The sequence below is a fragment of the Borostomias antarcticus genome, assembly GCF_949987555.1.
Source record: "Borostomias antarcticus genome assembly, chromosome: 3".
Taxonomy (NCBI): Eukaryota; Metazoa; Chordata; class Actinopteri; order Stomiiformes; family Stomiidae; genus Borostomias; species Borostomias antarcticus.
The window spans coordinates 490,105-503,330 of NC_140236.1; the positions used below are offsets into that span (position 1 = coordinate 490,105).

Below are 13,226 nucleotides of genomic sequence, written 5' to 3' on the forward strand. Positions count from 1 at the left end.
CCATTGTCGGCTACAGTACTGCTTAGTAAACATGATAGTTTATCAGTTATCTGAAATAGTTTCTATTGACTGTGATCCACAGATATAGAGATATAGAGATATAGCCAATCACCATGATTATGGGTTTGGCATGTTTAGTCTGGTGCAGTTCCTCTGGCTGTTGTTGTTGTGACTAGCTAGTTGTTGTTGTTGTGACTAGCTAGTTGTTGTTGTTGTTGTGACTAGCTAGTTGTTGTTGTTGTTGTTGTGTGGGGATGGTATGAGGCTGTTAGGCCCTGGTTTACTGGCTCAGTCATGGACATGCCTCTGTTAAGACCTGCTGTGCTCACATAGATGCCTACGGTAGCGCTACCCCCCCCCACACTGAACCATGAATAAACAACATGTTTTATGAAGTTTTAAGTGAAGAAAATTAGTATTTTAAGGTACATTATTTTTAAGGATAAAAGGGGGATTGATTTGAAGTCGAGCTCCATACGTTTCACCCACAGAAATGAAACATATTTTAGTCCAGTCCTAGAAAAAGTGTGGATAAGCTCCTGAGTTTATTGACGACTATACATGTCATTTAAAACGACAGCTCTTGTAGTGAACCATGCTGTTGAAGCAGGCTGGTTGTGTTGTTGTGTTGTTGTGTTGTTAGGTTGTTAGGTTGTGTTTCTAGTTTGAGTGCTGGTTGTGTTGTTAGGTTGTTAGGTTGTGTTTCTAGTTTGAGTGCTGGTTGTGTTGTTGTGTTGTTAGGTTGTGTTTCTAGTTTGAGTGCTGGTTGTGTTGTTGTGTTGTTAGGTTGTGTTTATAGTTTGAGTCACTGAGTGGGCGGAAAGGCTTCCTCTGACGTCAGAGAAGTGAGTGTCTTCTGAGAGCACCTGGTCGCCCCAGGGGTCTCCGTCCTCCACCCTGTCTCCACCCTGTCTCCACCCTGTCTCCACCCTGTCCCCGTCCTCCACCCTGTCTCCACCCTGTCTCCGTCCTCCACCCTGTCCCCGTCCTCCACCCTGTCTCCGTCCTCCACCCTGTCTCCACCCTGTCCCCGTCCTCCACCCTGTCTCCGTCCTCCACCCTGTCTCCGTCCTCCACCCTGTCTCCGTCTCCAGGGGGGACGCGCGGGGGGACAGTACTCTGGTCGGGATGGACGCGTAGTTCTACAGACGATCTCCATTCTGACTTGCTAGAACCTGAGCCGGGCCTTATCTGGGCCGATACTTACATGCAGCTGGAATGTTTATCTTGTGAACTTGTCTAAGCCTTAGAGGGCTTAACCTAAGGCTGCATATTTCAAGATGGGTTTGAAGAGCTGAGATTATGTAGGCTACTATAATACCTTATATATGTATGTAGGCTACTATAATACCTTATATATGTATGTGTTCACGCACGCACACACACACACGCACGCACGCACGCACACACACACACACACACACACACACACACACACACACACACACACACACACACACACACACACACACTCTCTCTCTCTCTCTCTCTCTCTAATACCATTATATACCGGTGATTTTATTTGTTAATCATAGTTAAATTGATTGATTAGCTTTTCCAGGATTGAAAGGGTCGATGTTGTCAACATAGTGACGGTGAGAACAGGCGCAGTCTAACTCCATCATGTGTCGCTTTGCAAGGTGTGCCCCAGCGGCGGGCCTATATGAGTCTGTTCCCTTTACACCAGGCTACAGCTGGAAGACTTATACCTATTGAATAGACTATTGACTTAGGCCTATTTTACAGTTCATAGCTGTAATAAATAATGATTAAAAACTCTCATTTAGGCGAATAACGGTCCGCACATCTGGAGACGAGCAGATCCTAAATAGGATCTAATAGCTTTCTGATTTAGTTGCCAGGGAGCCTATAGGATAACCGTTGGCATATCCATTTGCTAAAGTTCAGGTTCTACATGGGTAATCTTGTGAGAGTATATTATTATTATATTATGATATGAATAAGTCTTCTTACCTTGTTCCTCTCGGAGCCTCAGTTCGGATCCTGGTTCTTTCACAAGGTTCCCATGTTAAACGCGACAAAATGGCCTTTTCAACGCAGGGTCCTTTAAAGTGCTTAACGACGCTAGACTACTACACATTTAACTCCTGACAGTTGTCTTCATTCCACATGTTACCTACTGAGCTCGGTGAGGCTTTTCCGTGCCAGATGTTGGGTCAAATCTTTCCACATCCTTTCCTGTTTGGATGAGGATGAACAGTGTTTCTGCGGCTCCGCGCAAATATCCCGTGAAACTATCTCAGCACTTCTCGATAAAATAACTCGTCTTTAAGATGATCTCTTACCAGAGAATGTCTGGGCTCGTAAATGTGATCCTGGTCCAAGTTTGAGAGATTTCTCTGGTCTGTTTAGTGCGCGCAGGGAGCAGTATCTCTCCAGATCTCTCTCTGATAAACCAGGAGTTTGGATCAGGAGTTTGGATCAGGAGTTTGGATCAGAACTAGACGTGTTTTCCTCTCGGAGAGAAGTTCCCGAACAGCGGCTCCATCTCAGACTCAATCTCCATGTGAACCCGACTCTGCTCTGTTCCTGATCTGAGGCCAGATTAGAGATTTGAAATATACAATTTTGTCCCACCCCTCATTGTCTGACGGGGTCTGTAGGAATGTGCCCTCAGAGCCGTTTTCCTGTTCTAGCAAACCCTCTAATTTTCTGCTCTCCCCGTGTAGACTGGCGTCGGTCGGCTACTGCAATTAGGTTCTGATGTGGGTTCTGATGTGGGTTCTGATGTGGGTTATGATGTGGGTTATGATGTGGGTTCTGATGTGGGTTCTGATGTGGGTTCTGATGTGGGTTATGATGTGGGTTATGATGTGGGTTCTGATGTGGGTTATGATGTGGGTTCTGATGTGGGTTATGATGTGGGTTCCGTCCCTATGATGAGAGTTTGAAACAGACTTCACCGCTTGTTTGTAAGGCAAAGAGCCACACAAAGTTGAATATTTGCAACTTGATCTTGCCTCGATAGTCTACAGACCCACCCTTCTTCCAAACTGTAGTGTGCAGGCTAGTCTACTATAGTCACGAGAATCAGTCTTTTCACCAAAAAGGCCCTTTTCATACTTTGAGTGGTGTAGTTTTCTAAGAGTGCAGTTCCTGGATCAGATTCTATTCTAGTACTGCCTCTTCTTATGGGCCAGGCTGGAGACAGAGAGACGCTTCTGGGACGAGTCAGACCCTCTCAGCTGGACCACAGACGAGTCAGAACCTCTCAGCTGGACCACAGACGAGTCAGAACCTCTCAGCTGGACCACAGACGACACAGACACTCAACTACTCACCTGGTGGACTATTGTGTTACAGCAACACCGGCTTGTTCAACAAACGCTGTTTAACCCAGAGAGAGCAGTAACAGACTAGAGACCAGTAACAGACTAGTAAGAGACACACTGTTTAACCCCGAGACCAGAGCAGTAACAGACTAGAGATCAGTAACAGACTAGTAAGAGACACACTGTTTAACCCCGAGACCAGAGCAGTAACAGACTAGAGACCTGATCTCTTCATTCCCGTCTTGTTCTCAGGCTGTGTAATCTCTGCTCTGGGCCTGTGTGTACACACACACACACACACACACACACACACACACACACACACACACACACACACGCGCACACACACACACACACACACACACAGCTGGGATCTCTCAAATCACTAGTCTCTAAAATAGCATTTTTAAAAATAATTTATTTTTCCTACTCATTAATCTGAGTAATAGTCTTGTTTTGCATACTTCCAGCCCTATCACACACACACACACACACACACACACACACACACACGTGAACATGCTGTTCTCTCATGTTTTCTGAAACACTTAATGGATATATATTTATATATTATGGCTCAGAGGTGAAATCTAAATTCTAAAACAGTAATGCCATTGAATAGAACATAATACACTATTATCTGTCTTTGAAGTTGCAAACACATTTGTGTTAATTTCTTCTGCATACAGAGCTTCCTCTCTGTAAAGCCTGAATCTGGGCTGAATCTGTGTGACTGGGAGGATCTGATTGGGAGGCCCAGAAGGGAGGATCTGATTGGGAGGCCCAGAAGGGAGGATCTGATTGGGAGGCCCAGCAGGGAGGATCTGATTGGGAGGCCCAGCAGGGAGGATCTGATTGGGAGGATCTGACCGGGAGGATCTGATTGGGAGGCCCAGCAGGGAGGATCTGATTGGAGGCCCAGCAGGGAGGATCTGATTGGGAGGCCCAGAAGGGAGGATCTGATTGGGAGGCCCAGCAGGGAGGATCTGATTGGGAGGCCCAGCAGGGAGGATCTGATTGGGAGGCCCAGCAGGGAGGATCTGATTGGGAGGCCCAGCAGGGAGGATCTGATTGGGAGGCCCAGCAGGGAGGATCTGATTGGAGGGCCCAGCAGGGAGGATCTGATTGGGAGGCCCAGCAGGGAGGATCTGATTGGGAGGCCCAGCAGGGAGGATCTGATTGGGAGGCCCAGCAGGGAGGATCTGATTGGGAGGCCCAGCAGGGAGGATCTGATTGGGAGGCCCAGCAGGGTGAGACCTTGTTGTTGCTGTTGACCTTAAATCTACAAGTTCAAATGCACAAAAAGGAAGTGAGAGAAAAGTCAGGAGACACCGTGAGAACGCTTCCCTGGACACCTCTACTCACATGACCGTTCATTACCCATCCTTAAAGCATTTTTCTGACCGTTTTGTGACACGTTATTTGAGGGCCTATAGCAGATATGATCTACACATTAACATATTTGTTCATAGTTTGAGATATATGCAGAGCAAACATTTTGGGGAAAGAAACGCCGCATCCTCCTCTCTCACGTTGCTCTGCTGGTCCAGGTCTGCTGGTCCAGTCCTGTTCTCTGTGGTGTCCAGGTCTGCTGGTCCAGGTCTGCTGGTCCAGTCCTGTTCTCTGTGGTGTCCAGGTCTGCTGGTCCAGTCCTGTTCTCTGCTGGTCCAGGTCTGCTGGTCCAGTCCTGTTCTGGTCCAGGTCTCCTGGTCCAGTCCTGTCATCCCCATGACCCCTGCTGACCCCTGGGCAACAGCTCAAGCCCCTGTCATTCCCGTCTGCTCAGTAAAGAGCAGCACAGTCACTTAGAGGCTTATTGATCAGGTCCCATCAGGTCCCCCAGGTGTGACGCCTCAACCTCTCCAGTTATAGCCTGGTCCTAACGAGCTCAGGCTGCTTCAGGTTATAGCCTGGTCCTAACGAGCTCAGGCTGCTTCAGGTTATAGCCTGGTCCTAACGAGCTCAGGCTGCTTCAGGTTATAGCCTGGTCCTAACGAGCTCAGGCTGCTTCAGGTTATAGCCTGGTCCTAACGAGCTCAGGCTGCTTCAGGTTATAGCCTGGTCCTAATAAGCTCAGGCTGCTTCAGGTTACTCTACCATAATGCACCACACTAGCCCTGACCCATAATGCACCACACTAGCCCTGACCCATAATGCACCACACTAACCCAGCTTACACACAGAGGAACACGGCAGTCAATCACGTGGAAACACAGTTTAAACATGTTTAATGTTCAATTTTGTTTTTGTATAATTTTATACTCGTAATCTATAGCATCTAGTCATGTTCTTCCAAAGACTTTGATGAGGGGAATAGAGCTGGTCAGATCCATCACACGTGTGGGTCACACAGAATCAAGGGGATTCCTGCACACATCAAACTCCTCACATTAAAGCTCAGTTATGAGAACTGGATCAACAGCCACGCCTCATGGGGGAAAGTAGGGGAGGAAGAATTAAATATCTGAGGAGTTTGAGCCCCATGAACTCACTCTGTGACTCTCTGCATAGCTTCATATCTGACCCTGATTATACCTGATGGGCTCTCTGATTTACTACTATTAATAAAAAAAGGTTGGTCTGCATCGGAAAAGTCTGTTCGGTGTTATTATTATTATTATTATTATTATTCAGTGTTATTATGGCTGATGATTAATCCTTTCTTTGGGCGACTACTGATACAGAAGAGGTTGATGCCGTTGAACATGCTGTAGCTTCAAATGTCTTTCAGGTTTCATGTTGTTTCTTCTCATGTTCATGGAGGAAAGCTGACCCTGCATAACAAGCAGCTCTGAGGCAGCTGTCTCAATATTCACTCACAGTTTCATTCAGTTTGGTGATACTGTGATTGTTGAGAATAGCCTTTGTTCACTGTTATTGCTTTGGTTTCTTTACCATTCCAGTGAGATAAAAGTATGAAGACTAACGCAGAGTTTCAGTGGAAGTGCAGACCTACCTGTTCCTAAAATACACACATTGTTCTCAGCCTGTGACCCAACTCAACTCTCCAAAACAAATACGCAGTTGAAACAAGAACACACAGTCTTGAACGATTCAAAAAGCTGACGGAATGGAAAATACAGAAGCTCTCTTCTCCAAATAAACTACAGCAACACATCAGAAATGTTTCCTCAGCTTCCCAGCGTGCGTGAAAGACTGACCTGGTCATGTCCAGACTGTGTAGACTGACCTGGTCATGTCCAGACTGACCTGGTCGTGTCCAGACTGACCTGGTGTGTCCAGACTGACCTAGTCGTGTCCAGACTGACCTGGTCGTGTCCAGGCAGTGTAGACTGTAGTCTGTCCCAAGCTGAGGGTCAAGACAACCGTCCATCCGTTAGTCACAGTCCCCACATGTTGATCTTCTCCTAGAGCTAATAGAGGTGACAGCAGAGGCCAGTCTGACGGTCTCTCTCTGCCTCTAAAGAGAGGCCAGCAGAGGTCAGTCTGAGGGTCTCTCTCTCTGCGCCTCCCTCTCTCTTTCTCTCGTTTCTGTGGAATAGAAAGTTGGCCGTTGGACCTGTTACTTGGAGGACTTCTTGGAGGACTTCTTGGAGGACTTCTTGGAGGACTTCTTGGAGGCCTTCTTGTCCCTCTTCTCCTGCTCATCCTTCTCCTGCTCTGCTCTCTGCTTCTCCTTCTTCTTCTCCATCTTAGCCTCCTTGTACTTCCAGACCGGCAGCTCCAGGTAGCCCTTCTGCTGCGTCAGCTTCTGCTTCTTGGGCAGGGCCTTGGACCTGGTCACCTGGATCCTGGGGATGCACCCCGAGGGGAACACACTGTTCCTGTAGGCCAGGCTCCGCGGCAGGAAGCTGCGCACCTTGCTGGAGGCGACGGAGATGACGCTCTCTCTCCTGTCCGAGGCGGAGCAGCAGGAGGTCAGCAGCACGCCGCTGGAGGACGCCGTCGTCGCCGGGGGCGGGGCCGAGCAGACGGAGCCGTTGCTGTGGCACACGGAGCTCTCCTCCAGCTCCCTGCTGCTGTGCTTCTCCACCAGCTCCGGCACGGCCAGACGCCGCTTCCCCACCTCGGGGGGGCTGCTGGGGCAGAGCGGGCGCGTGGCCGTGGCCACCAGGGGGCAGTGGATCCCGCTGGTCATGCGCACCATGTGGTCCAGAACCCCGTCGTCCTGGGGGTCCTGGGGGAAGCTGAAGGTCAGACTGTCTTTGAGGCGCTGGGCCAGCTTCTGACCGGCCGACCGGGGGGCCGCGGCCTCGGCCACCAGCCCCCTCAGAGCCGGCCACTCCACCACGTAGGTCTGGCAGAACTGGCGGGCGGCGGGCCGGGCCTGGAGGCAGCGCAGCCTCCTCAGGGTGTCCCAGCGGCCTGTCCTCAGGGCCCAGTCCCCCACGCTCTGCTCCTTACTGAGGTCCACCACGTTCACGTCTGCTCCTGGACAGGGGGACACATGAGGGAGAATAGGATTCACAGGTTAATTAATATAGTTAATTAATATAGTTAATAGGTAATATGATTCACAGGTTAATTAATATAGTTAATTAATATAGTTAATAAGTAATATGATTGACAGGTTAATTAATATAGCTAATGAATATAGTTAATAGGTAATATGATTGACAGGTTAATTAATATAGTTAATTAATATAGTTAATAAGTAATATGATTGACAGGTTAATTAATATAGCTAATGAATATAGTTAATAGGTAATATGATTGACAGGTTAATGAATATAGTTAATAGGTAATATGATTGACAGGTTAATTAATATAGTTAATTAATATAGTTAATAGGTAATATTATTGCCAGGTTAATTAATAGAGTTAATTAATATAGTTAATAGGTAATATGATTCACAGGTAATATAGTTAATATGTAATATGATTCACAGGTCACAGGTTATAGTTAGGTGATATGTTTCATAGGATGCAACAAGTATTAGAATCCTCTTCATGAAATTCAGCAAAAGTGCCCCATCAAGTGGTCAATTGAGGAAAAACAGCAGGGGGCCAGGAACAGCAGGGGGCCAGGGCCAAACCAGTTTCCCTCAGGGAGCCAGGGCCAAACCAGTTACCCTCAGGGGGCCAGGGCCAAACCAGTTTCCCTCAGGGGGCCAGGGCCAAACCAGCTTCCCTCAGGGGGCCAGGGCCAAACCAGTTTCCCTCAGGGGGCCAGGGCCAAACCAGCAGGGGGCCAGGGCCAAACCAGCTTCCCTCAGGGGGCCAGGGCCAAACCAGTTTCCCTCAGGGAGCAAGGGCCAAACAAGTTACCCTCAGGGGGCCAGGGCCAAACCAGTTTCCCTCAGGGAGCCAGGGCCAAACCAGTTTCCCTCAGGGAGCCAGGGCCAAACCAGTTTCCCTCAGGGGGCCAGGGCCAAACCAGTTTCCCTCAGGGGGCCAGGGCCAAACCAGTTTCCCTCAGGGGGCCAGGGCCAAACCAGTTTCCCTCAGGGGGCCAGGGCCAAACCAGTTTCCCTTCGGGGACAAATAACGTTGAAGTTGAGTTGAAATCATAGGATCCTGTGGATGAGAACCTTGCTCCATGTCTCGGGTGATTCCAATGAGGAAGTGAAAACAAAGATGTCCGCCTGTCTGCATGAAGACAAGCATGGCTTTGTGCTCCTTAATTGTTTAATTGAGTACATTATTGAGTAACCAGCGTCTGATCGGTGTCTATTTCAATGGCTGGTCAACATTCTATAAAAATGGGAAAAGGTTGAAATTGATGCTGATTCTTCATCTCTGTGAATAGCATGCAGCTACCTGGTCAGGGCTGGACTGGGACAAAAAATCGGCCCTGGCATTTTTGGCCCAGACCGGCCCACCACAATCGGCCGGACCCAGGGCTGGACTGGGTGAATATTTCCTACCGGGAAATGTAGCCCCAGTCAGGCCACTAGCCGAGCCGACGCGGTGAGATGGAACACCTTCAGTTTCGTTTTGTTGCCGGGGGGGGGGGGGGGGGGGGGGGGGGGGTGCTGCTGCGCGATTTGTTGACGGGGGGACAGGCCAGCTGGCTCTCTAACGGCCCACGCAAATGACACCTGAAACTAACAGAGGGAGGGGTGGGGCCTACATATGATTGGGCCAGCCCAGTGTCAGTATAGAAAATGGACCAATGGGCCGCTGTCCCTGCTCTATGGGCCGTTCGTTAGCTCTTTTTTTTTTTAGATCGGCCCACAAGTAGGTCCGGCCCACCGGGCATTTGCCCGGTACGCCACATGGCCAGTCCGGCCCTGTACCTGGTCAACAAGAAACAAACTCATCAAACAACCTTGAGCTTTCATTCCATCTCACTGGCCTAATTCTGACAAACACAAAAAAAACTCCCCTGGTCTTTGACTTGATCATTTCATTACTCATAACCAGTATGGTGACGTCACTGTGATCTCCCTTAACGTGACTGAGCCAGTAATAGATGTGAGTGAAGAAGAGGAGGGTTTCTGGATCCTAAATGCGTCCTGTAAGTCTTCACTGTGGTTAATCTCCCTCAGACCAGAGGAGACCCAGATTAGAATCTCCCTCAGACCAGAGGAGACCCAGATTAGATTAGATTACTCCCAGAGCAGAAAAAGAACATGTCCTCAGCTTTGCTCCTTAAGTTAGCTAGGTGTGCGTCATCCTCCTCCTCCTCCTCCTCCTCTTCCTCCCCCTCCTCCTCCTCCTCCTCCTACTCCCTCCTCCTCCTCCTCCATCTCCATATCTTAGCTTCCCAGTCTCCTGTACAGGGACCCTCATGACCTGTGGTTCTGTTTATCCATACGGACACCCCTGTATGTTCATCAAGGTTAAGGTTCAGTTAGATTAGTGAGTTGCATTTGTGTTGAAACTGATCGTTTGTGAGCATCTGTATCCGTAGATCATTAGTGATTGTTAATATTGGAGAGCCAGGTGTAGGGTTGTAGGTACAGTAGGTACTTTGTGTGTGTGTGTGTGTGTGTGTGTAGGTACTGTAGGTGTGTGTGTGTGTGTGTGTGTGTGTGTGTGTGTTGGTCTGTCTGTGTGTGTGTGTGTGTGTGTGTGTGTCGGTCTGTCTGTGTGTGTGTGTGTGTGTGTGTGTGTGTGTGTGTGTAGGTACTGTAGGTGTGGTGGTGTCTCTAACCGTGCATGAGCAGGGCGGACACACAGTCGTCTCGTCCCTGCATGGAGGCCTTGATGAGGGCGGTGAACCCGCGGGCGTCCCTCAGCTCCGTGTCCACCCCGGGGTAGTAGTTCATCAGGTAGTTCAGGATGTTCACGAACCCTGGGTGGACAGACCGGTGACAGGGTCAGTTTGCTCTTATATCAGTTATTATACCCTTATATATCTTATTATACCCTTATATATCTTATTATACCCTTATTTATCTTATTATACCATTTTATATCTTATTATACCCTTATATATCTTATTATACCATTTTATATCTTATTATACCCTTATATATCTTATTATACCCTCATATATCTTATTATACCCTCATATATCTTATTATACCCTTATATATCTTATTATACCCTCATATATCTTATTATACCCTCATATATCTTATTATACCCTCATATATCTTATTATACCCTCATATATCTTATTATACCCTTATATATCTTATTATACCCTTATATATCTTATTATACCCTTATTTATCTTATTATACCCTTATATATCTTATTATACCCTTATATATCTTATTATACCCTCATATATCTTATTATACCCTCATATATCTTATTATACCCTTATATATCTTATTATACCCTCATATATCTTATTATACCCTCATATATCTTATTATACCCTCATATATCTTATTATACCCTCATATATCTTATTATACCCTTATATATCTTATTATACCCTTATATATCTTATTATACCCTTATTTATCTTATTATACCCTTTTATATCTTATTATACCCTTTTATATCTTATTATACCCTTATATATCTTATTATACCCTTATTTATCTTATTATACCCTTTTATATCTTATTATACCCTTATATATCTTATTATACCCTTATATATCTTATTATACTAGATTATACTGTCAGCATGCAATCTGCCATGTCAGCATTTGCTATACTAGATACAGGGAAATGCTTTAAGAGACTCAGTGACCCTTACACTAGCCACCACGCATCAGCTGGTAGAGAGGAAATGTAACAGGTGGTTGATCCTGTGTCTGTCCCACATCCGTCCCACATCCGTCCCACATCTGTCCCACATCCGTCCCACATCTGCTCTGTTTCCTACCGGCCTGAGCAGCGATCATCAGCGCTGTGTTCCCCTCGTTGTCCTGGTGGTTGATGTCCACCATGGGACAGCGGTGAAGCCCGTAGATGATGTCCACGAAGCCTCCAGAGATGGCCACCATCAGGCCGTTCTGCCAGGGACGAGAGAGGAGGGTTAGGGTTAGGGTCAGAGAGGGAGGGTTAGGGTTAGGGTCAGAGAGGGAGGGTTAGGGTTAGGGTCAGAGAGGGAGGGTTAGAGTTAGGGTCAGAGAGGGAGGGTTAGGGTTAGGGTCAGAGAGGGAGGGTTAGGGTTAGGGTCAGAGAGGGAGGGTTAGGGTTAGGGTCAGAGAGGGAGGGTTAGGGTTGTCTCCCCCCCCACCTCAACCTCCCCAGTCTCACCCTTTCTCCCTTTCACCCCCTCCCCTCACCCCCCCCCCCTGACCCCCCCCCCTCCCCTCAGTCTCACCCCCTCCCCTCCTCAGTCTCACCCCCTCCCCCCAGTCTCACCCCCCCCCCCCCCCCTCTCCTGCCCCCCCCTGCTCACCCTGCCGTTGATGTCCAGCTCCATGGCCTCCTCCCTGGTCAGCCCTCTCTCCAGGACCCTCCTCAGGGCCGTGACCTGGTTCCTGGCGCAGGCCTCGTACAGCGTGGCGGCCGGACCCTTGCCAGGCCCCGCCTCCCGCTCGTAGTCCGGCAGCACCGAGTCGTCCGAGAGCACGCTGCCGCCGTCCCACTCATCCACGCAGAACTCCGACTCGTCGGACGGCCCGTAGCCCAGGTCGGGGTCGTCCGACGCCATCGCCATGAGAACGACCCCGTCCTGCGGATCAAGCCTGGGGGCGGAGACTCCTGGACGCTGCTGAGGCCGGCATCCTGGTCAGAGCTCCCTGGAGGAGGAACACGCACACGGCAAACAGGTCACTGACTGGGATTGGCTCCTGAGAGAGGCGTGTCACTGATTACAGCATCCTGGGATTGGCTCCTGAGAGAGGCGTGTCACTGATTACAGCGTCCTGGGTTTGGCTCCTGAGAGGCGTCTAGCCGGGCTCTGGGTCTGGAAACAACAACTAAACAACAACAACAACAACATGGCTGTCGGACGCTCAGCTCCTCTTCTGTGTGAGGCGGGGCGGTGAGTTCATGGTTGACCCTAGAGGACTCAGTCCGGAGGGAGGGGCGTGGCAGGGCGGGGGGGGGGAGGGGTAAGAGGATGAGGGGTGTGACCTAGCGGCAGCTTGCCTCTGGGCGGAGCCTGGCTGGGATTGACAGCTTGTAATCTGAACCCCCGGAATAACTAAGCCCCGCCCGCAACGTGACCTGACGTTTGGTAACCTTAGTAACCGTCGCTCGGACTGAAACTCACAACTAGAAGAGTAGTTCAGTCACAATCCAGGAAACAGCACAGTGAGTGTGACCTTTGACCTGTCCGCTGGCAGGCCTGTGGAAGGCAGAATGGGGAGTGGTAGAAAGCTAGAACAGGAAGTGACCTGCTCAAAACAATCCTGGCTGTGAACACATTCAATCAGCGTGTGAAATCACCCAAGAGAAAGAACCACGCGTGAGACGTTGCTCACAGATCAACACAACAACACAGACCTTCTCTGAAAGCTCAGTAGTATCTAGAAACAAATTAAGAACAGAGGGTCCCATTGAGACTAATGGGAGTGTGTGTGTGTTTGTGTATGTGTGTGTGTGTGTGTGAATATGTGTGTGTGTGTGTGAATGTGTGTGTGTGAATGTGTGTGTGTGTGGGTATTTGGAG

General features: G+C 48.9%; 2 protein-coding genes across 2 annotated transcripts in view; both read right to left on the minus strand.

Annotated features, from left to right (window-relative positions):
* The window catches only part of acvrl1 (activin A receptor like type 1), a gene marked incomplete at its 3' end in the record, with an annotated part of 23,358 nt that extends 21,244 nt beyond the window's left edge, over window positions 1-2,114 (minus strand). Inside the window, exon 1 of the mRNA XM_084461882.1 lies at window positions 1,975-2,114. The remainder of the gene's footprint in view (window positions 1-1,974) is intronic.
* Window positions 2,115-6,816: 4,702 nt separating this feature from the next.
* ankrd33aa (ankyrin repeat domain 33Aa) lies at window positions 6,817-12,269 on the minus strand (the record flags this gene model as incomplete). Its single annotated transcript, XM_084461883.1, has 4 exons — window positions 6,817-7,685; window positions 10,354-10,494; window positions 11,487-11,616; window positions 12,009-12,269. The coding sequence occupies 4 exons, from the start codon at window positions 12,267-12,269 to the stop codon at window positions 6,817-6,819; spliced, it is 1,401 nt and encodes a 466-aa protein (XP_084318009.1).
* Window positions 12,270-13,226: the final 957 nt, after the last annotated feature.